General features: G+C 40.2%; 1 protein-coding gene across 1 annotated transcript; it reads left to right on the top strand.

Annotated features, from left to right (window-relative positions):
* Window positions 1-1241: 1241 nt before the first annotated feature.
* LOC143886538 (putative ubiquitin-conjugating enzyme E2 23) lies at window positions 1242-24250 on the top strand. The gene is made up of 8 exons (XM_077390548.1): window positions 1242-1366; window positions 11500-13533; window positions 14108-14242; window positions 14355-14798; window positions 14990-15062; window positions 15169-15308; window positions 15471-15782; window positions 23609-24250. Exons 2-8 carry the CDS (start codon window positions 11500-11502, stop codon window positions 23858-23860), a joined length of 3390 nt encoding a protein of 1129 aa, XP_077246663.1. The 5' UTR covers window positions 1242-1366; the 3' UTR covers window positions 23861-24250.
* Window positions 24251-25137: the final 887 nt, after the last annotated feature.

Raw genomic sequence — 25137 nt, 5'->3', positions numbered from 1 at the left:
TGTTGGACAAGGTGATTGTAGAAGGAGATTATTTGAATGCAATCAAGTGGTTGGAAGGAAAATGCCTTTCCTCCTTAGCGGCTCACCTAATGGATCGATGAAAATTCCAATGGTGTGGTGGGATCCTCAATTGTGTATCATCGTGTTAAGAGATCAGCTAAGTCGGAGGCCGATAGGTTTGCTCGAGATAGATGTTCGAGGTCAAATCTTCGACTTCCTTCCCCCTCTAACCACTTCTTTTGTTTTCTCTTGCTTTCATATTGTGTTTGATCATCTAGCCGGGGCAGTATCTCACCCGGCACTGCCCCGTCTTTCTCTTTTATTGTTCTTTCTTGTGTATTAATTGGGATTTGCTAGGGTCCATCACAAAAGTCATTTCGCGAAACGTTCATTGCATAAGAGAGCAGCCACATAGGTTCACTTCTCAATTGATTTTGTCATTATTCATGAGGTGGCTGCGCTCTTATCCAATAGACGTTCTTGAAATGCCTTTTGGGACGGACCCTTGCAAATCCCTTATTAATATCATTCTTTACCATTAAAAAGAAAAACAATCTTGACCACACATACAAGTCAATGTGCATAGTCGACACTTTCAAGACATCACTTGTTCGAGTAAAGACCTTGTGATCTATTATGTCGCCTTCACAAGGCATTTTTCACAGGTGATCCAATGGGGCTCTTCTCGGCTTTTGTCTTCCCGTGAAATGGCAAGGATTCCCGATCTTGCGCCGGGTTAGTTCTATTACACATTAATACGGGATTTGAACCGAAATGGCCTTTTAGCCCATACTAATCGCACTCTGCGATAGTGTGAGTTGGGAGAATCTCCGAAAAGCTAGGCCTACTTTAAGTGGACTCGGATGATTCCATGTATGGATCCAAATAATCTGAACATTAATGGACAAAATTTGGGCATACCAATTGGATCCGAACGTGTTCGTTGGATCCATATCCTTAGGTCCAAAATTATTTTGGATTGTGACCCATTCCTAGCCATAAAATCTAATCTAGTCTCAATGTACAAAATTATTATCCTACATATATTTGTTCATTTTTCTCTTCATCGGAGTAATTTTGTAATATTACTCCAAAAAGGATCCGACTGATGAGGGATTTGAACCGATCATGTGCAAGACATGGGTCACATCCGATCCGACATGGATCCGTCACCTATAGAATAGAAGGGTAGTTTTGTCATTTTCCAACAATAATCCGAAAATCTTGTCATATTAGAAAAACCTAGGGGATAGTTTGGTCCCTTAAAACCCCTATGCTGTTTTTGTATATAAGAAGAGCTCTCTCTCTCTCTCTGATTTCAAGGTTTTGAACTCTCTTTAGGTTTAACCAGTTCCATGCATTGAGGGTAAGCTGTTTTAGGGTTTATTGTTTCGGATTATGGAAAATGGTTTTATACTTTCATATTCTATCATTTGAATTTCGGATTCGATACGATTTGTAGTGAATTATTTATTTGAGGTTGCGTGGATCTGAGAAATCTTCAATTTGATTATGAATTTATGCTCTAATGTGTTTTCAATTTTATCTTACTCTGAATTTTCTTTTTTACATTTTGTATTGAGTTTGATTCATTATAGCTTACATTTGAATCTTTGCTATAAGCAGTGATTTTTGCAAATAGAACACTTAATCACTGATTATCATTTTGTAAGTGAAGTTTATCCTAAGACTAGAAGTATTATATATGAATTTGTTATGGCAGTAGCCTCATCCCTTTTAACACTTAATCACTTAACATCATTTTGTAAGTTGAAGTTTATCCTCGGACTGGAAGTATTATATATAAATTGGTCATAGTAGAAACTTTACCCCCCTTTTCTCAACTCTCAACAAAGATGTTCACCACGGGCATAGAAATCCATGGATAAGATGTTCTTGAGATTAGCTATCCTGCTTGGATAAGGTTGTTTTGAATTATATTCTCTACTGTTCACCAATTTTGTTCTGCTAGCATTTTATCCCAGAATCAAGTTGGCAGTGAACAGAGGATAGGAAGTCTATCCAAGAATAAAATAGACCTCGGCTTGCTAATAGCCCAAGTGATTCAAGAATTGGCAAGATATGAAGAAATCCCACTAGCTTTAAGAGTGTCCTAGCATTCTACGTAGAAAGTCTGTTAGGTTTAGCCATGACAGGTCTCTAAAGGTGCATATATATATATATATATATATATATATATATATATATATATATATATAGAGGAAACTGTTGGTGAGCTTAACCAAACTTATGGTGAGCTAGCTTGTCCAATCACATGGGGGCCCACTTTGTTAGGATGATCCAAACCATTCATTTGAAAGTCCCTTACATAGATGGGGGGTGTACCAAAAATCAGCTCCATAGGATCATCCTAACCCCTCCATTTGTGGAGGACAAAAATGGACAGACACAAATCTGCCCCATTTTTTTCCTCCACAAATGGAGGGGTTAGGATGATCCTATGGAGCTGATTTTTGGTACACCCCCTATCTATGAAAAGGCCTTGCAAATGAATGGTTTGGATCACTCCCCAAAATGTGGGACCCACGTAATTGGGCAAGCTAGCTCACCATAAGTTTGATGAGCTTAAGCTCACCAACAGTTTCCTCATATATATATCGGTGTCCAATCATCAGATAATCACATCCCATGATTTAGTGGATTGGATTTTTTTTGCTTCCAAACATGACCTAGCTCATGATAATTAGATTAGGCTTTTAACATCATAAACTACTCCAAAGAAGCAATTAAAGAAATAATTGTCTAATTCAACAAAATGGAGTAGAAGAAATGGCCCCATCCTCTGTCTAAGGAGGAAATCAACACCCATATCTCCATTGCCGCTATGGCTTGGAACGTTTCTTGAACCTTATAGGTTGAGGTTTCGAGGATTGGTACAGGGAATTCAAAAGAAAAAAAGAAAAAAAGTAGAGCTGACAGCCTGTTGCTGTGATAAATTGATTGCATTGCAAAGCCACATGGAATCATTTAAAGATGACCATTAATAGAATGCATGTAAATCCAACTTTCTCCATTTTTTTGACACCGTGACTGTTTTTTTAATAGTCCCCATCAGCAATGTAATATCTGCTTGGTGCTTGCTTAAGTTCAATCTTCACAAGTTCTTTCCTCTCTCCCCAAAGAGAAAACCGCCATCCTTTTTTCTCTCCTCTTAAGAACCGTGCATGTGTTCTATTTGTCTCTCTCCAATTTGATCATATATTACAGTCTTTCCAATTCTAACGAAACTCTCGTTTTGGCTTCCAACCAAAACACATAACCAGTAACCTAGTTACAATAGGAAGTAGGTGGCGTGGGAATCTAGGCAACTTCCCAACACTTCTCATAAGGATCTCATAAGGATGCCATATCTGTCTTGAAGCTGTCCATCATGGAGAGAAAACTTTGTGCTTCTACTCAGTGCTACGCCCACCCTAAAAGAAATCATCCATGCATAAGAGAAAACACCCACACTAATTGTTTTATGATACTCAAGTCATCTCTTTTGATAAAAAAATCACGTACTGGTGAAACTTCAGCCTTTTTTTATGTTGTGTGATTTTACTTGCCGTTAGCAACGGATTCTGGCATGCTAAAAATTATTTCATGAGTGAACTAGGTGATTCGCATAGAGCATCAAATATTTGTGACTATGATGTGGAGTGAAAGTTGAGTCTTAGTGATGTAAGAAAGGGGTTTCAGGGGAAGGTTTTTTTTTTTTCTTTTTTTCTTTTAGATTGAGGTTTTGGAGGAAGATATCGGAATATGCTTGGTTTTGGGTAACTTTGAGAGAAAGCAACCGAAGAAAAAACTAAACCCTAGAAGGGGAAAACGTTGTTGTCACATAAGCATCTGAGGTTTCTTCCTTTCTCATGTGGCTTTGTCTGATCGAGTTTAGGGCTGTAAGACCAGAAGAAAGACGCAGGTTATCACACATTTTCTTTGCCCGATCCTGATGATTCTTGAAAATACAATAAATTATGCTACTGAGGCAGATGAAGTTCAGGGGATGCAGACAACAAATTTGCATGGGGAAAATAATGTTCAAATTGTGCATATATGCCTGGATCCAGGACCTGAGGAAAAACAAGTGACAGATATAGTTGAAAATGATCATGAAAACCTTTGTTTAGGAGGTACGGAATGAAGCACCCGACAACAGACAAAGTAGCTTCACTACAGAGAGAGGAGAGTACATGCCAAGGGTGTGAATGGGCATCTGTTAATGAAACAAGAATGAATTCGTAGATTTGCAAAAATTCACAAAAGAAAATCAAAACTCTAAGCTTCTTGGGAAGGAGATGGAAGATATCCCAATCAAGAGTCTGATACAGAGTAGCAAAAGAAAGAATATGAGCGGGGTAAAAACCCAAATGAGCAGCTCTTTCGGGTATGTTTCTCAATGATTAAAGCCCTGATATAGAACATAAGAGGAATAAAAAAACAAGCCCCCTAAGCGAAGATGTAAGTTCATGATCAAGACTCAAAATGTAGCTCTCAAAAAATAAGACTAAAAATGTTTCTTTGGTAGTTGTTCTTGAACCTAGGGCATGTAAGGAGGATATCAATGAAATTGCCACTAAAATTGGTATGATCCACTTGGTGGTTGACGATGCTTGTCATAGGATTTGGATAATGTAGAAAAGTAGCATATCCATTTCTTGCATCGGTTCGATGCGTAGACAGCAACTGTGTCTCAATCTTATAATGGAGGTACGATGTCTGCTTGTCTCACCTTTGTTTATGCTACCTGTGTCTCAATCTTACTTTGGGAATACCTTGTTGAGATTAGAAGTAGAATCAATGATAATGTTTGTTTGGCTTTTTTTTTTTTTGAACTATTCAATGATAAATGGATTGTAAGAGGAGACTTCAAGTCTTCAATGCTATCCTTAATCCAGATGAAAAAGGATGGAGGGAGAGCTCCCTCCCTCATTTCCATTCATGATTTTCAAGACTCTCTTGATGGCGCAAGCCTAGTGGATGTCAGTTATATTGACAATAAGTTTACCAGAAGTAACAACCAAGAAGAAGGGACAATGGTGAAAGCTTGACTGGATAGAGTACGGCCAAATGGTATTTGGTAGGAGCAAAACATCCAAATCAAAGTCTCTCATCTTGCTAGAACGTGCTCTGATCATGCTCCGCTCGTAGTATCATTTAGTAACCCGAACTCTGTGATTAAATGTCAAGAACCTTTGGAACTGAAAAAGGCTTGAATTCCACGCTTAATCGAGCTGAAAAGACTGGAGAGAGAGCTCCCTCCTTCATTTTCATTCATGATTTTTAAGACACTCTTGAGTCTTGATGGTGCAACCCTCTTTTTTTTGAATGGTAATGGCACAAGCCTAGCGGATGTCAGTCATGTTGACAATAAGTTTACTAAAAGTAACAAACAAAAAGAAGAGACAAGGGTGAAAGCTTGATTGGAGAGAGTACGAGCAAATGTTATTTGGTGAGAGCAAAACATCCAAATCAGTCTCTCATCTCGCTAGAACGTGCTCTGATCATGCTCCACTCTTAGTATCATTTAGTAACCCGAACTCTCTAGCAACCATTCAGCTTTTTTTCTTGAGAGACAGATTCTTGGTAATGCATTAATCACAAACGAGGCAGTTGAGTATTATTCCAAGAATGGTGAAAAAGGAAATTTACATAAATTGGGCATGGAAGTTGAATGGGATTGTCTGGTCTACCTTCTAAGGAGGATGGGTTTTGGGAATCGGTGGTGTGCATAGTTTAGGATATGCATATCCTCGGCTTGGTTCTCAATACCTGGTGTATACTTAATCGTAAATACCAAACGACGACCAACAGCCTGCTCACCGGAAGGAAGAGAGACCAACTGCCAAGTGTGATTCAAGTGGAGAGCATCCATCTCAGCATCCACGGCAGCATGCTAACCAGGATGAGCTGAATCATCTGTAATAGACTTAAGCACGGCAACCGAAGACAATCCAGATAGAACTGAATGATAACAAGGTGAGATATGTTCGTAAGAAACAAAATGAGAAAGAGGATGTGCTATGGAATGAGAACGAGCACGTGAAGCAACATGAGAATCAGGTAGAACAAAACTAGGAGAAGCATAAGTCAGTTGATTGCCTGAAGAGGATTTGTCAGACTGGGGAGTCGATAGGTCGGATGGAAAAGATGATTTGGTAGTAGGCTGCACAATTCGACGAGGGCCACGAGTGTAAACTTGTAGCTGAGATGCGGGAGCATCTAAAGGAAAGGAACCGACGGTGCAAGAGGCAGGTTAAAGTCACACACAAAGTTAATTCATACAGTCAGGAAAATAAGTACAGTAGAAGAAAATAACGTCAGCCAAAATGAAAGTCTTCCTTAAAACAGGGTTGTAGCACTTATATCATTTTTGTGTGCGAGAGTAACCAAGAAGGTGCACTTTTTCGCACAAGGATCCAACTTATCAAGGCCAGGAGCTAACTTAGAAACAAAGCACGTACAAATGAAGACTCGTGGGATAAAGGAAAACAAATTACTCGAAAGGTAGAGCATAAAGAAAGGAGTCCGGTCACCTTTAGACAGAAGAGGGAAGACGATTCGCTAAAAATCAAGTTGTGAGGAAATCATCACCCTAATAAGGTTTGGGAACTTTCATATGGAACATAAGAGTCCGAGCCATATTAAGAAATCTGATTTTCTCACTACTACAGCATTCTATTGAATGGTATAGGGACAAAAAGACTGATGACAAGCATTCCGTGGCATTATCAGTACACAAGCATTCAATCAAGCACTTAAATTGATTACAAATTTCTATATAAAAGGTGTGAAACGCGGCAAAAACTTCGGAACGATCTTTTATTAGAAATAAAAGATGAAGTAAGAAAGCAAGATGAAGTGCTACCTTGTTAAGCTAAAGTGGCAATCGGTTGCTTGCCTTTGTCTCTCAGGCGCAAGAATTCATCATATTCAGCATGGGACACCATCATAAAATCATTCTGCCCGATTGGACCAGATGAAGGTGGTGCTGAGCTCTAGGCACACTCACTAAGGCATGGCTGGCATAACAGGAAGGTCGTAACTCTGGTTGCAAATCGTAACAATAGTCATCAAAATGGCCCTCCATAAGGCATCGTGTGCAGAAACGATTCCCACAACCACCAATGCTACGCCCGCGTCCTGAATCGCGGCCACCTCGACCGCCACGACGGCCTCTACCACATCTAATACGATCGGCTACCAACCAAGCAGCAAGAGTGGAACGATCAACAGGGGAATCATCGGACCCCTCAGTCCTCATAGACCGTTGTACTCGGGAGAACGCCACATCAAGAGAGGGTAGAGAACCTAAACCCAAAATCTACTGGAGAATGGGAAGAAACTCGGGCCCCAAAGCATAAAGAAACTTGACAACCCGTAAATCTTGCTGACGCTTGGCCAAAACAGACGGATCCGTGGTAAATGGCAGATACATATCCAGTCTATCCAGCTGCTCACAAAGAGTCACGAACTGCGTGTAGAACTCAGAGACAGACCGATCACCACGCTTGAGGTCAATCCTGAGCTCGATCTCCGGCGTATCATCATCAAGTGCCCGAAGATTCTCCATAGTCTCCTCTGAGTCAATCCTGAATCCACTGATGACTTCGACCCCATAGTACATCCCATGTTTGGTATTTCCCCTTATTAAGAAACGAATCTTCGAGGGATTTGGTCGCCTTCAACATATTGGTATATGACAAAACCTCTTCCCTTCCATCCTCTGGCACACCATTGATTTTAGATCGAGATTTCCTCCATTTTAGCGCAAGATATTGCTATTTGATCTCTTCTCTAGCGGTTTCATCTTCCTTCCCCGTTAGCCTCTTCACTTTGGAATTATAAAGAGACTGGCTCACTTTCTCGATGGCTTGATGGACAGCTCGGAATATACATCACAAATCCGAGTCAAGTTATTGATGTTCGAATAAAGAGTCTCAGCTTGTTTCCAGATGTCCTTGGATGATTTCCACTTGCTGTAGGACTTATCGTCACTATCAGGAGGGTCACTTTCAATGTACTAAACCTTTCATCGGGCAAGGAATATTTAAATGGCCTTTCTTCACGGAGGATAATTGGATCCATCCAATTTAATGACCGTCATCTAAATATTTTGAAACGCCATAGTGGGAGTACTAGAGGCATCCATAAGCGAATGACCCACAAAATACGGCAAGGAAGCAGGAATCGTTAGTTGGACTGGGGAATCGTGATTCCCCAATTTGTGATTCGGAATCGGGAATCTTCTTGATTCCCCAAAAATTGGGAATCTCGATTTGAAATCGCGGTTCCCACTTTATGTGAATTACGATTCCCACTCGTTTCCTATCTACCCTCCTTGTCTCTTGGTAGTCTTCTTCTCTTCTTGGTGGTCCTCTCTTCCTCTACTTAGTATTTACAATTTCTTTATTAAATGTAAATAAGGGAATACCCCCATTATATTGTCCATTTACTTGAGATTTACATGTAAATAAGAGAATACCCCCCCATTTGAATATATTAAAAATAGTTTCACGATCCAAATCTAAAAGGATAAAAAGTCAACTTTCCAGTTCTAGTACAAAATTGGAAAAAGGGATGGTCAAAATCTTAACTTAATCTTAACTTCCAAACGATGTGGTATTTATCCAATTTTAAAAATTCAAAAATTCTATCATGTCCAAACATTATTAAATCTCAAAAGTCCGGTAAAAAAAATCTCATAATTTGGTCTCTAAATTTTTTTCATCTTGTCAGGCATTGGTTTACACACTGGTCAACAAACAGGTCAACACAGGTATTTCAGCTTATAGTGATTTTCCTTTAAGTAAATGTTGGATCTTTTAATAAAAGGTTTATTTTATTATTTGGTTGGTTCATATAATTATTTCTTATAGTTTTCAGTAATGAGATGCTTGGTGATGTGGGTTTGGTTAACTAGATTATTTAACAATATTTTGAAGACTAAGAAGATGCCTGATGAGTGGAGAAAGAGTACATTAGTACCTATGTATAAGAATAAAGGGAATATTCAGAGTTGAACCAATTACCGGGGAATTAAGCTAATGAGTCACACCATGAAGCTTTGGGAGAGGGTAATTGAGCATAGACTAAGAAAAGAGACTAAGGTGTTAGAGAATCAGTTTGGCTTCATGCTCGGACGATCGACTATGGAAGTTATCTTCTTGATTAGGCGGTTAATGGAGAGATTTAGAGAAAATAAAAAGGGCCTTCATATGGTTTTCATTGATTTAGAGAAAGCGTATGATAGGGTTCCCAGGAACGTTATGTGGTGGGTCTTTGAAAGGAAAAATGTGCCTACTAAATATGTTAATGTGATTAAAGATATGTACAATTGAGCAGTAACTAGTGTCAGAACCACGGATGGCACGTCTAGTGAGTTTCCAATTACAATAGGACTGCACTAAGGATCAGCTCTAAGCCCTTATTTTTTTACACTAGTTATGGATGAGCTTACGGAGGGTATCCAGGATGAGGTGCCATGGTGTATGTTATTTGCAGATGACATAGTATTAATCAACGAAACCAAAGCAGGAGTAAATGCTAAATTAGAGTTATGGAGAACTACTTTGGAATCTAAAGGTTTTAGACTGCGTAGGACTAAGACAGAATATATGGAATGCAACTTTAGCAATGTAAGGAGGCGGGACAAGGATGTAATAAATATGACTGGACAGGAGGTACCTAAGAGGGATATCTTTCGCTATCTTGGTTCAATTCTACATAAGGAAGGAGAGATTGAAGAGGATGTTAACCATAGAATAAGAGCAGGTTGGTTGAAGTGGAAGCTTGCCTCAGGAGTTCTGTTTACCAAGTTGAAGGGAAAGTTTTATAAGACAGTTGTGAGGCCAGCCATGCTGTACGGCTCAGAATGTTGGGCCACCAAGAAGCAGCATGTGCATAAGATGAGTGTAGCGGAGATGCGAATGCTTAGATGGATGTGCGGCCACACAAGGCTAGGTAGAATTAAAAATGAAGACATTCGTAAAAAGGTGGGGTTGGCTCCAATTGAGGAGAAGATGAGAGAGCACCGTTTAAGATGGTTTGGACATATCCAACGTAGGCCTTTGGATGCTCCGGTGAGAAGAGGCGACTCGTGCCAAATTGATGGAGTAAAAAGAGGTAGGGGCAGACCGAAAACAACTTGGGTAGAAACATTGAGGAAAGACTTGATAGCTAGGAACATAATAGAGAACATGACCTTGGATAGGATACAATGGAAGAAAATGATCCACGTAGAAGAACCCAACTAGAACCAGGATTAGAGCCGGGTAGTTTTCTTTTACATTCTTTATGAATTTTTTCTAAAGGATTCATTTAGTGGACCCCAACTAGTTTGGGACAAAGGCTTTGTTGAGTTGAGTTGAGTTATATTTTTCAGTAATTTTTAATTTTTTAATTTTAAAAAAATATTTAACTATTAAAAAAATTCTCCGACCCTTCCCGCTCGGCAACCTTGCGACAAACACAAATTGCAATGGTGAACACGTATGACCCGAAGAATGGCATTGATCCGACAAAAAAATCTCAAGTCTCCGAATTAGACAAACTTTAGGAAACACACATTTGAAGGGATCAAACATACTAACTAGTCCTATGGTCGAACTTCCAACGCGAAACTAGCAAACAATTGATCCTGAAACATACAACATCAACACCGATGTAGATGAGAGTTTACACCTTCACAAACGAAAGTGAACAACAATCAGATCCAAGAAGTAGTGCTTGTGGAGTGCCGGAGAGGTCAACAACGACAAAGATGGTAAGCCTAGCCACAACACGAAACCCAGATTGGGAAGAGGGGGCATCATTGGCAAAACCCAAAGGGGCTTTGGGAAAGGGGAGCGGCGGCTCTAGGTGGTGGTGGTGGGTGCGGGGTGGGTCTGAGGGTGTGCAGGGGGGGGGGCGTCAACCCTTGGGTTTTGTTTTCCGTTTTTTTTTTTTTTGAGAAAACAGTAACCCTAGGGCTCTGATATCGTGTTGTCTTGGAAATAGAGTGAGAGATGGAGAAAGTGTGAGAGTAATTAGCTATTTAGCCACTCTCACTAATATATGTATATGCAGAGGTAGGATTTTACATGGTGAAATGACCAGTATACCCTCAGCCTAATATAACTTATCTTACAGTGTCATTTCGTTTTACCTTATGCTGCTACAACATTCTGTACTTAAAAAAATTCTTCACGAGTGAATTGCTGAATTCACGTCGAGTAGAAATTGAGCCTTTGCTGTCTGCAATTATCTCAATTGTATAACCACGAGGTCTGGGGCTCAAACTTCATGCTTGCCTATTATAAAGCCAGCCAATCCTCATCTTTGCTTCCTGGATCTTACCTTCTTCCTTAAGGTTGATGCTAAAAGTCTCTTTTCAAAGATAAACATGCGCTGGTTTGTTTTTTGATTATCTGGTTTGTGCAGTCATTGAACTTTGTACAGAATTATTTTATTATTATTATTATTATTATTATTTTTTTTTTTTTTTTGCATTTTCAGATGGAGAATGAGCATTGTGTTGCTAATGTCAACATCTCTGAACCTAATAATTCTTTGAAAGTGAACATGGTGTATTCAATTGAATGTGCTACCAATGGTGATGCTTCCTTGCCCGCCGAAAGATCTGAAAGTCAGGAACCACTCGAGCCAAGGGAGTTTACAGGGCAACCACCTGATGAGCTATATGTTTACAGATGCGATGTCGTGAGATGCCAAAGTTATGACGGCCTGGTTGGGTTTGTCACAGAGGTTGCTGGTGACTCAGATTCAGATAGTGGCATTCGCGATGGTGAAGATGAGGATGATGATGATGCTGCCGATGGTGGTGGTGGTGGTGGTGTTGATAATGGTAGTCGTGATAATGATAACAAAAATAGTGCTGACAAGAGTGGTTCTCTTCTGGATGGCCAAGTAAGAGTAACTTGGCTTGATCATTCTGAGACAACAAACAATCTGAGTGAACTCACAGTTGTAGATAGGGGGTTTTGGCATGGGAATATGGTTGCAGCTATTTCAGATCCAACAGGACAACTGGGTGTCGTGGTGGATGTCCACAAGTTGGTTGATTTACAAGCTGCTGATGGGTCAGTTATAAAAGGTGTTTCCACCAGACATTTGCAACGTATAAGGGATTTCAGTGTGGGTGATTATGTAGTCCATGGATCTTGGCTTGGTAAAGTTGATGATGTTTTGGATAATGTGACAGTGTTATTTGACGATGGATCGATTTGTAAAGTCATGAAGGTTGACCCTTACCAGCTCAACCCAGTTTCCAAGAATATCATTGAAGATGCACAATTTCCTTATCGCCCAGGTCAGCACGTTAGGGCTAGCTCTTCGTCAGTTTTCAAGAATGCCAGGTGGCTTTCCGGTGCGTGGAAAGCCAGCCGTTTGGAAGGTACTGTAGTGAAGGTTCAAGCTGGATCTGTGTTCGTCTATTGGATATCTTCAGCCAACCCTGGTTATGGCTCTGAGTCAGCAGGTGTCCCCTGTGAAGAGCAATCACCTAAGAATTTGACAGTGCTATCTTGCTTTACGCATACAAGTTGGCAACTGGGTGATTGGTGTTTGCTTCCATCACATGAACCATTATCATCAGCTCCCATGGGTGAAGCTTTATCAGGCAGAAATTCTGAGAATCTTTGCAAGGGTTTTGAATCTGATGTAAAGAGTTCCAATGAATGGGTGGAAAATGAAAATAAAGATACTTACATTTGCTGCTGCTCAGAAGGCTCAGGGAAGGCCTCACATGATCCTGGCTTATCGTTTAAAGAGCACCGTACGATTGATCTACTGGATTCAGAAGAAAAAATTAGAGATAAAATTGATCTTGATATACTTTCTAGCTTGGGTGCAAATAGTGAAAATGTGGCCCGTTCACATGAACCTGTGCGTGAAAGTTGGCCCGTTCACTGTAAAAAGATCCGTAAAGTTGTGGTTAGAAGACACGGGAAGGCTCGGAGAAGAGGTCAAAATTATGACAGAGCCCTTCTCGTTGTAAATACCATGACAAAGGTTGATGTGGTTTGGCAAGATGGAACAAGAGAATTTGGACGGGATTCAAAAACTTTAATCGTGGCTAATAGTCCAGGCGACCATGAGTTCTGCCCTGAACAGTACGTGGTGGAGAAAGCCATAAATGAAGACTATCATGTTTCTGAAGTGAGGCGTGTGGGGGTTGTGAAAAGCGTCAATTCAAGGGAGCGAACCACATGTGTGAGGTGGTTGAAGCCAGTTGAAAGGCCGGAAGATCCACGGGAATTTGATAATGAGGAAGTGATGAGTGTGTATGAACTTGATGACCATTCAGATTATGATTATTGGTATGGGGATGTTGTTGTTAGGCTGTCCCCAGTATCAGTGGCTGCCAATGGTGATAGGAGGAGCAGAAAGCCTCTAGGACATAAAAGGGTTGAGCATGCATCCAAGAACCAAGATGATGTTAATTTATCAGGCCTCTCATGGGTTGGGAATATAACTGGTCTTAAAGATGGTGATATTGAAGTTACATGGGCTGATGGGATGGTTTCAAAGGTATGCACCTTTTGATGTCATTGCTATTTTTTTAACACCATAGGTTTAGATATCTGGAATCGGATAATTAGTGATGTTGATACATTTTAAAATGAAACCAGTGTGACAAAAAATTGTATGATTTTTATCATTTAAAAGAGAATAGGAAGAAAAGGCAAAGAACTGAATAATATGGTTTAAGCATGCTAAAAGGCTAGGAACAACTCATGCTGCAATTATTTAGCCTAAAACATCAGGCATATGGCAACAAGGTTTTAAATTTTGGTTTCGGTTTTGGACATAGCTGAAACCGAAATTTCGTCGGTAAAAAAAAAAAACAAATTTCATTATTGTGCTGAAATTTCGGTTGAAATTTTGGAAGAAAAGTAAATTTCAGAAAAAAAATTACATTTTCCCCAGATTGCTCCCGAAAATTTGGATTTTGGTAGTTTCGGTGTCAGGTCCTAACCGAAATCTGAAATTTCGGTAAGTCGGCCGAAATTTAATACCATGGTGGCAGCTACTTAGATAGTCATTAAATTTCTTTTTGACGGGCTTTCAGTTTTGTTAGTTCATCCTTTGTTTTTGCTCTCAGGTTGGTCCTCAAACAGTTTATGTGGTCAACCACAATGATGATGAGGAATCAATTGAAGGTGGGAGCGGAGCTTGTGATGATGATGCAGCTAGTTGGGAAACATTTGATGAAAATGAAATGAATACCCTTGAAAACGTGAGAGAGAATGATATCTCTTTGAAATTATTTGTGGCTTAAAAATCTTAAATTATTTTATTAATTTGCCTAAATGGCTGCACTAATAATTTGTTATGTGCATGATTTTCAGGAAAACCCATCTGGCAACAATTTTGAAATAGCAAGGAGCAGTTTAGTTGATCTAGAGGAGGAGAATCCTGGACGAAATGGACCCATGTCAATACGTCTAGCTGCCCTAGGGTTCGTTAACAGAGTGGCCACTGGCTTGGTTTCCTGGGGAAGAAAACAGATAGATCCCCTGGGTTTAGATTCCCAAGTTACCAGAGAATCTGGATTGGAGGAGACACTTGAGACTTCCACGGGACTAGCAGATCATGAATTTAACTCTCAAGAGTTTGTGACATTGCCCACTGACTCTGAAGTGAACAGCCTAGAAAACATAGACACCCTAATGTCTGGAGAATTAGATAGCCGTAGGATGAGGGCATGTTATGAGGATGTTCCTTATAGCTTTAAACGCTTTGATATTGCAAAAGATCCTAGGGACCATTATTATCTTTGTGGCAATGGACAGGTACCATTAGTTAATATATTCATTCCATTCTTTTTTATTGGAAACTGCTCAATTTGTACTACTAAAAATTTGCATGTGCACAAGCCTACACTAATGTGTTTTGCATCTCAATTATATTTGGAGTTGCACGTAAGTCAATTCAGATGCACATGTTAGAGATATTGTCATGGATTTACCAACCTAATTTGCAGGCTATTGTTGGTGGAAGGAAGTGGGTCAAGAAGGTTCAGCAAGAATGGAACATACTAGAAAATAACTTACCCGGTAACTATAATATACCTATTTTAAAGAGTTTGAAATGTGTGAACGGAAATTCTTGAATTATTCAACCTTCACATACAAAGATTAAAATCTAAAATATCATTTACAGATGGGATTTATGTGAGAGTTTATGAGGATCGAATGGATCTCTTAAGGGGTGTGATAGTTGGAGCATATGGGACACCTTACCATGATGGCCTTTTCTTCTTTGATTTTCACCTTCCAACTGAGTACCCTCAAGTTCCACCGGTAAGCCCTCAAATTTTATATCAGAACTATATTTTTACTGCTCATAATGATGTATTGATTGGAATCTAAAGTGAGGAATTTGAATTGATTGAAACATTAACTTGTTCATGCTCAAGGAAAAGGCTAAGCTTGCTTGCTCTGACATTTTCTTTAAAATTGCAGTCAGTATATTATCATTCTGGTGGCTTGCGGTTAAACCCAAATTTATATGAGGATGGGAAGGTTTGCCTGAGCCTTCTAAATACATGGACTGGGAAACGGAGTGAAGTTTGGAATCCATCGTCTTCTAACATCCTCCAAGTCCTAGTTTCACTCCAGGGCTTGGTGCTAAACTCCAAGCCATATTTCAATGAACCTGGGTATGATAAGCAGGTTGGGACAGCTGAAGGAGAGAAAAATTCTTTATCCTACAGTGAGAACACTTTCCTGCTAAATTGCAAGTCAATGTTGTATCTTCTGCGAAGGCCTCCTAAGGTAGAAGCATATTCTTGGAAATTGATCATAATTTATGCTTGTTTATTATTGGTTTTTTCTCTCTCTATTTGTTTTTCTTCTTTCTGCTTATGCTGCTTTCTCACGTTTTTTTTTTCCCTAATGTTTGTGCTGGTGCTATTGTTGCTGTTGCTAATATTCTGATTTTTGCTACGAACACAATTTGTGAGCATAAGTATTATTTTTGTTAAAAAGAATAAACATATATCCTAAAAGCCAATGTCTTGTACGAGAAATTTGAGTATAACATTGGTTTCAGAACTTTTATTGGGTAACTAAAAAAAGGTGTATCCCCACAAAAAAAAAAAAAAGAAAAAAAAAGAAAACTAAAAAAAAACTAAAAAAATGTGTAACGGGTTCAATTATTGAATGCATATCTTCCCTAGGTAACAATGTAGGAATATCACGCCCATGGATTCACAGATCCTAAGCGGCAAAGAGATGATATTCCAGTGCTTTGTAGACCTAAAATGTTGGCAATTGGGGTTGAGACTAGACATCTCTCCCTGTACACAACTGTCATCTGGTTGCCTCCATCATGGTTTAAAATTTCAGCCGACAGAAATTTCGGATTTCAGCCAGGACCGACAACGAAAGTACCTTGATTCGGTGTTAGTCCCGAATTTTGGCCGAAATTCCGAAATTTCAGCCCAAATTCCAAAATTTCGGCCAATTGTTTTCTGGATTTTCAAAAATTTAGCTGAAATACTAAAAATTCGGAAATTTCCGAATATTATTACTGAATCTCGTCCGAAATTCTAGCATTTCGGCGAAAATTTCTAGCCAAAACCGAAACCGAAATTTCAAACCTTGGCCTCCATACATGCATTGGGTGACTTATCTCTGCCACGGTGGTAGACCGTAAGCAAGCAGCATGGGTGTGGTAAAAGGTTTACACACGGAACCGGATTGAATTATTTTATAATAACTTATGGGATAGGTAGCTTGTAAGGTTATTCTAGGCAATCCATTGTATCCTTTGACATGAGGGGTCATATTAGTCTGTAGGCCCACTTTATATTTTTGGTCTGCCTTACAATAGTTCTTAGTTGGGAATCATACTTGGGTATTCTGGATTGTAGGGTAACCATGGTTTTAAATTTCAATTTCGGTTTAAATTTCGACCTTGGCCAAAATCCCAATATTTTAGTATTTCCGAATGTTGGGAGTTAGAGAAGAGGAGACAATGAGAGAAAGAGAGTGTGTTAAGGATAAGCTCTCCCTCACTTGTGTATTTATATAAAAGGGAATAGAGTACAAAGACCATAGTGCCGTTAGGCACCTATACACTTCTAACACTCTCCTATGCTGGAATGTTGATATCATACATTCCTAGCTTGTTACCAATATCATTTAGCTTAGCTTTATTAAGGACTTTGTAAAAACATAAGCTCCACAGATCTAATGAAAGTAGTGTTAATCTCCCCTTTTTGGATTCTTTAACGTATGAAATGATAGTCCACCTCTATGTGCTTGGTTCTCTAATGAAAAATTGGGTTGGTGGCAATGTCGATAGCAGCCTTATTGTCACAATAAAGCTGAGTTAGTGATGAGGAAGAGAAGCCAATCTCAGATAGGAGGGAGCGCAACTAGATAAGTTCTTCACTTGTATGTGACATGATGCAGTATTCTGCTTCTGCACTCGACTTGGCTACCACGTCTTGCTTCTTACTTCTCCACGGCACTAAGTTACTTCCAATAAAGGTACAATACCCAGTGGTAGACCTCCTATCTGTTGGTGACCATGCCCTGTCTGCATTAGAAAATTCTTCCAACTTTTCATGCCCATGCTTCATGAAAAGCAGGCCTTTTCCTGACGCACTTTTCACGTAGCGAAGAATCTGAATCACGGCTGCCAAGTGGGAGGTGTACATGGTGCGCTCATGAACTGGCTAACTACACCGACTGCATATGAGATAACTGGGCGAGTAACTATGAGGTAAATAAGCTTCCCAACTAGTCGTCGGTACCTGTCAGGGTCATCTAACAAGCCCCCTCATTTGGATGCAGCTATGTATTTGGGCTCATGGGAACAACAACTGGCTTCATACCATAGAGCTTGTCTCATCCAATAGATCTAGTACATACATCATCTGCGAGAGGGAGAGACTACCATCAGAATAAGCTTCCTCAATCCCCAAAAAATATCTTAGACGCCCAAGGTCTTTTGTGGGAAATTCTTTTTGTAGGAAGGCCTTCAACCTCGGTATGCCAGCTGTGTCACTTCATATAATGATAATGTCATCGTGAGGATTGTTGGGAGTGGGAGGGGATTTTGGGGTTTGGGTTGGGGGCGGGTTGTAGAGAGGGGGCAAAGAGGGTGGAGGAGAGAGGTTTTGGGGGCAGGGCAAATATGGTGGCGGGAGGTGGATTTTGGCTTGGGTTTAGCTTAGGATTAGGGTTTAGCTTAAGGATGGGGATGAAGGAGAGAAAGATGGGTTAAGGTTTTGGCTTGGAGAAGAAGAGAAGATGGGTGTCCTCAATGGGGGTCCCTAGGACACCACTACCCTAGGGCTCTGATGCCATGTTGAGAGTTAGAGAAGGGGAGAGAATGGGAGAAAGAGAGTGAGTTTGGGAAGAGCTCCCCCTCACTTATGTATTTATATAAAAATGAATAGTGTACAAAGACCATAGTGCCCTTAGGCACATATACACTTCTAAGACCTAAATTTCAGCAGAAATTGTCGAAATTTCGGAAAAATAATTGTTTTTTTAGAAAAAAATGAATTTCTTGACTGAAGTTTCCGAAATTTGGTAAGTCCGAAATTTCGGACTTTCGAAAAATTTCGGTTTCGGTTCCAACTGAAATCCGAAATTTTGGACCAAAATTTTGGATTTCGGCCGAAATTAAAAACCACGAGGGTACCATGAGATAAATAGGGATGCCTAATAAGGACTCCATTACCTCAAAAAAAGAATTTCATTTACAGTTCCAATCACTGCACGGACTCTAGAACTCTGGCTAGAGGATTTCCACTTTGTAGTGGTCTGCCTTACAATAGTTCTTAGTTGGGAATCATACTCGGGTATTCTGTATTGTAGGGTAACACACAAGATAAATAGGGATGTCTTTAGGAGTCGTCGGAACATCCCCCGGGAGGCCCTCAATCGTCGGTTCTCCTCTGTGACTGCGGTACAAACCTCGAGCAACTGGCAGACCTTACCTGTCATGCTTAGATGGAGGCTATTCCACCATGGAAGTTTTTTATTCCCTCGTGCTGCAGAAGATCTCTATTCTCTTTTGGGCAAGGAGCTGGTGCAGTCAGATCTCCTTGGTCTCATTGGCCCCCATCGCGTTCACATGCTGGTTCTCTGGGGAGTTTGGAAGAGTGGGACACTAGGGGGAGAAGGTTGGACTTAAACTCCTGCCCGAAGAGCAGTGGAAGTAAATCGAAGACCAATACCGAATGGGAGTGACTGGATGTGCATAAAATGCAGCTTCAGAAATTTTGGTTCGCGCACCTCGTGCAGGAAGTGTTCTGAACCGCGACACAAAGAGAACTCTGGGTAAGCCTGGAGGCCCAAAAAGATTCAAACCACATATTGTGGTGAAAATGTTCGATGTTTGGAGGTACCAGGCTCTGTGGTGGAAGATAGAAAGAGGAACCTTAAGTGTTGTCTTATCGGAACTTTAAAATCTGGTTCCTGGCTTCTGGAAGACGTTTGGGGTTGGGCTAAACATTTTTGGAGCCTTCCAGAGTTGGATAAGCCGTTCACCATTAGTACGTGGATATTTTATTCCGATTCGGGGTGGAATTTCAAGCCACTTCTATCCTTCGTCGTGGAGGCAAGGCTTTTGGAGGGTATCTCTCTTCCCTCCAGCCCTGGTTCCCTGCTTACAACACGGGTGCTAGAACGGTTCGGCTGAGATTTTATGATATTCCTCTTCATGCGTGGTCTGCTACCACGGTGGAGCTCCTGGGATCACTTTTGGGCCAGGTTCTTGAAACACAACTTTTTGGGAATCATTCTCACTGTTTGGCTTACGCTTCTGCCTTGGTTATATCCCCTTTTGTGGAAATCCATTCCTCAGTTTATCAATTTAAAGGTGGACTCTAATATGTACTCGGTGAGAGTTAAGGTGGTTTCTGAGGACAATATAAATTCTCTGGCAATGTCGGTGGTAAGAGGCCAGTAGTAAAGACAATCTGCCACTTTTTTAGGGATCTGTCCAAATTCCCGATGATATAGGATCACCGACAGCATGTTTTTCACTGGAAAAGGTGGCAAAGGTCGCTGGAAGTGGGTCGGAGCCGGTGGTGGTCCCCAATTCAAGTTTTTAATTCCCCACCTACCCAACTGTCCCCCCCCCCCTGAGATTGTCCCGTTTTCGTCAGAAAGTAGGGAGGCTAGGATTAGGGGCTCGGTGGGTTTGCCAATTGCAAGGAAATCACCGTTGGCACCTCCACGTGGCAACAAAAGGAAAGTGGGAAGAAAAAAAGCTGTTGAAACCTTTGACATTAAGTCGGCAAAAGATTTAAAGCTTCTAAAATTAAAAAATAGGTTTCACATGGTAAGGAAAAGTAACGAGGTAAAAAGCACGCTCTCTGGAAAAGGTAAATTCGGGAAAGGTCTTGGGAAGGAGAGGCTAATTCGAAGGCGCCTGTGGGAGGAGGAAAAGCAATCGGCCATCTCTTGTCTGGAAATTAGGCGTCAATCTCTGGGCTCCGATCAGAATCGGGAGCAAGGGATCCCCAGTAATGGAAGATACTCAGCGAATAGGGCAGCTTAAAGACTACAGTGGTAAGGGTAAAGGTCTTTCAGTACCGTCAGTAGCTGACGAACCTGGGCATCCCGAACTGGAGAGTTTAAATGAATTCTTAGTGATGGGAGATGCTCTTGGGATCTCTTACCAGAAGAATATAGACAAGACCAGGGAGATGTTCTTCGGATCGCAATCTAGAGTTGAGAGGATTGAGTAGATAGGGAAAAGGCAGATGAAATAGAACCTAAGTCGTGAAGTTTTAAGAGGAAAATGAGAGAATAGGGAAGGATCAGAGGAAAAGGAGTAGGAAAAGTGTAAAGAGGATTGGGAAGTAGGAAATTGATAGGGGAAGTTAGTAGAAAAATAAAGAAAACATGTTTTCAATTCATCGAGACGGGTCTGTTTTTATGAAAGACTAGGTTGGTTTTAATAGCTTGTGGAAGTGCTATGCTAATCAAAGGTGCAACTTACACGCTTGAGAATTGGAAGAATGCTTTCCCCCAGGATTTATTGAATAGAATTGACAAGTTACATACCTAGAATTTTGTTTCTATTGCAGTAGCTTAAGAGACTTTTTCTTTTGCTCCGTTTTGTCTGGCTCTTCTAGATAGTTTTCCTGGGGGATCAGGAGTTTGGAGGGGTTGAGTTCAAAGGGGACAACTGCATTTATCTCCCCAGCCCTGCAAGTCGATGCCTTCAAAGATCTGGGCTGTTGGCCAGTTAGTGAGTGGTGGCATTATCTCGCATAGGTGGTACATACTTGATGGAAGATGCTGTAAAGAATACATTTTTGGTGTAGTACAGGGATAAATATAAACCAATGTCAGTGCTTTGATTATCTCTTTTGGACTGATGTCGGTATGTCGGCTCAGTCCACCTTAATATTTTGTAATGCAGGATGGTACTACTGGTCCGGATTGCTATCTTAATATTAATGAAATATGTCAATTTTCAAAAAATAAAAACAAAAGGTTTTTTCAAAACTTATTCGAGTAGGTGGGCCTAGGGGTAATCTGTGTTCCCACCCCCTAGGACTCATCGATTAAATAAGGATGGATGGAAGGATAATTATGGTATTGTGGTATTTTAGCCATTCGTCGTTCGTCTTTAGGCTCTGTTCACTTGTTTTTCAGGGAAAGGAAAAGAAAAATGTTTTCCGGGAATCTGACGTGGCATTAGGAAAAGAAATCCAGGGAATCTGTGCAGGAAAAGGTTTCCCTGGACTGTTTCTGGATTGTTCACTTGCGCAGGAAAAGGTTTCCTGGGAAACTGCTTGCCCTTCTTTTTGCACTAGTTTCCCAGGGAAACGAAATCCGTGTGTTTTTGGTCGGAAATGAAATCCCTAAGGGGGGGAAATGGGCTTTTCCATGTCATTATTTGACTTATTGCAGAAATTCCACATGTGTAATTCTATTTTCTTTGGAAAGCAAGTGAACACCGGAATTCTGTCTTGTCAAGGAAAAAAGAGGCTGTTTTCCAGGGATTTGCTTTCCAAGGAACGCAAGTGAACAGAGCCTCATGTCTTGGTGGGGGCCACTTGCCTGAGTGCAACTTGTAGTGGGACTACAGGATTGAAGTTGGATTGGGACATTTCGAGTCTTGAAGGATGAGATGTCGGATCTTGCGATGATCCTATTCATAACTTGCTTGACCAATAACGGGTTTTTTGAGTGGGAAATGAAGTCCAGAGAGAGAGTGTGTGTGTGTGTGTGTGGTGGTGGGGGGGGGGGGGGGGGGGGGAGTGATAAGAGTGTGTGGAGTCCCACTTCTGGATTTCATTGGAGGGGAGGAGATTCCTTTGTTGGATCACAAATAAAAGAGAGAATTGGAGAGGGAACCCCCCACACATGCCCTACTTTTTAGAAGATTTCCCCATTTTCTACCAATTAGTGGGATTTCATTTTTGAGAAATATTAAGGAGATCCCCCCACCAACCCCCCCCCCCCCCCCCCCTGCGTACACGCCACCCCCGCGTACACCCGCGCACGCCACCCAATCAAAATCCATCCTTTCTCCCATATAGGTAGTCGAACTCTCTCCTTCCCCCTTGATGTTTTCAAGAAAGAAAAAAAGGAAAAAAAAAAGTCCCTCAAAAATAGAAAAAGATTTCCTCTCATCTCCTCTCTCCATAGAAGTTCTCTGCTCTCTTCTCCTTGGAAATATGCCTCTTTCCTTCTTGGGTTTCTTGGTTTTACAAAAGGGTTTTGCAAAGGGATTGATCATCCATCCCATACAATCTCCATCATCCTTTGTGGAAGGCATCGGAGGAAGCCACTACTTCAGATATGTTAGAGGTTTGATCTTGTGAATATTCGGATCTGAGCAAATAGCAGATCAAGCAGAGAGATCATGCTTTGATCAAGCATGATCTTGATCAGTGACATCTGATCCTTCTGTTTCATTTTTTTAATCTTATATATACTACAACTTCGATTTTGGGCTTCTCGGAAAATTTTAATTGTATTTTTGCAAAAATATCTCTTCTGCAGCATTTCCCTATCAAGTAATACTTTTATCTTTGTGTAAATGATTGAAATACCATATTGTTTCAAAAGTACCATTTGATTTTGCAGGAAACCGGATTGCATTGATATTTATAAGCGGTCTGATAGCCCAGTCCTCTTGAATGTCCTGACACCAGATCTGTTTATGATAAAATATGTGGGAAATTTAGTTGGTCGTGCTTGTTTCTATTATGACAACATCATTCTTATTTATTTTGACGCAAAAAAAAAAAATCAGCTCCTCAACAGGAGATACTCCAGCCCGCAACTTGAACCAATTGATAGGACTCATACATATTTGTATTGAATGCCTTTCTCCAGAAAGACAAAAAAAACTAAGCTAATTGAATCTCGGACTTATTCTTGGTGAACACGCTAATGAAAATTGGCATAACTTGTATTAGTTTGCTATGAGTATTTTCAGTCATTACCTATGCATCATGGGTTTCACTTTCACTGCATGTGCATACTTGTTTCTTCCCAATTTTTCCTAGAAACAATTTCACCAGGGTCTCACCAGAAAATTTCAGAGGGTACTCTTAGTCAATTTTCAACTCTATATTTCTGATCAATGTTGACAATTGTGATTGGTATTGTAGCATTTTGAAGAGCTTGTGAAGCAACATTTTCGAAGGCGTGGTTGTTACATAATCAAAGCATGTGAAGCATACATGAATGGTTGTTTAGTCGGTTCTCTCACGAAGGATGCTTGCAGAAGTGATAAGAGTGGGGAAAATTCAAACTCAGTTGGTTTCAAGTTGATGCTGGATAAGCTTATGCTCAAGCTGCTCTCAGTGCTATGTGAAGCTGGAATTGAAATTCCCCAACCCCTACTGCTGAAACAATTGTAGTACATCTCTGGATCTAACTTCTCAAAAATTCTTCTAATTCATGGAGGTTGGTTGATACTCCCAACTGTAAAGTTATTGCTCGTTGGGGTGCAGCTCAGGTCGATTTTTGGGAATTCAGGTTGCTTTTACCTAAAATCTGGTTGGGCTTGGGTTGATTCTAATTCATTTTTTAGCAAAAGCTCAACCCTACCGGACACAAGTTTCACCCGAATTGTTGAGGTTTTTTTTACCTGACAGATCACCCATTGATTGTGATCAAGATTTTAAATTTCTGTTTCAGTTTCAGTCGCCGCATTAGCTGTTTTGGTTCAGTTGTAAATTTCAATAGAAATCTTGTAAAATCACGGGAACATATGAAAATATATGCAAATTAGAGAATTTATGGACAAAGGTTCAGGAAATGTTATAATAAGCACAAATACTCACTTAGAAAGCATCACATGAGCAAGGCAACCATCCATATGATTTAAAAACATTGAAGACCTAATGACATGCACTATCTTGCATTTTCACTTGTAATTCAGATAAATAGTTATACGTAAAACATGCACTAAATTTCACATGCAATTCATATAAATATAATTATGTAAGTATATCATCTGTGTACTTACAATTTTGGTTTATGCATTTGGGTCGTTTCAGATTCAAAACTGTGATTATGACATCCTATGGTTTCATTTATCTTGTTAGCAAAATCTTCCTAGTCTTTCCTAAGATTTTTTTAGCATTTTCCCCTGTTTTTCTTATCATTGTTTAACTAAAGGAGTTCTTTGAGAAAATTTGCAGGGTGTCCCGTGTGCAATCGGCAATGTCCCTTGTGTAATTTTTACTGGCCTTTCAATGTTTGATGATCTAACGAATAGAATGGAAGACTGAGAATCAAGGTTTTGGGAGCGTCAGATAATGCATGCCCCTTCTTTTATGGAAGATGATTTTTTTAAATTTGTAGGACACCCTGCAAATTTCGATGACCCAGTATGTATTGGGTGGTGGCATTGATATTTCCACTCCAAAAATTAATTGCTTGAGCCCACATCCTTAAACCCTATGTTTTGGATTTTGAGAACCGATTGTGTTTCCAAAACTGATTATTGTACTCAAAATTATGTTTAATTTGAAATCTGTTTGCTTAAGAAAAAGACAATGGAAAAAAATTCATATTTTGGGTGGAGTTTCTTGTTTCTTTGTTTTTTCAGGCATTTCTTACCCACGCCTTGCTCAGTCCCTCTCTCACCCTCACTCACCATTGGCTAAGCTGATATTCTGGTAGGAAAACA

This window comes from Tasmannia lanceolata, unplaced genomic scaffold, assembly GCF_043159265.1.
Source record: "Tasmannia lanceolata isolate RefF3 unplaced genomic scaffold, GAP_Taslan_0.1 ptg000011l, whole genome shotgun sequence".
Taxonomy (NCBI): Eukaryota; Viridiplantae; Streptophyta; class Magnoliopsida; order Canellales; family Winteraceae; genus Tasmannia; species Tasmannia lanceolata.
This window is presented reverse-complemented; position numbering and strand designations above follow the sequence as displayed.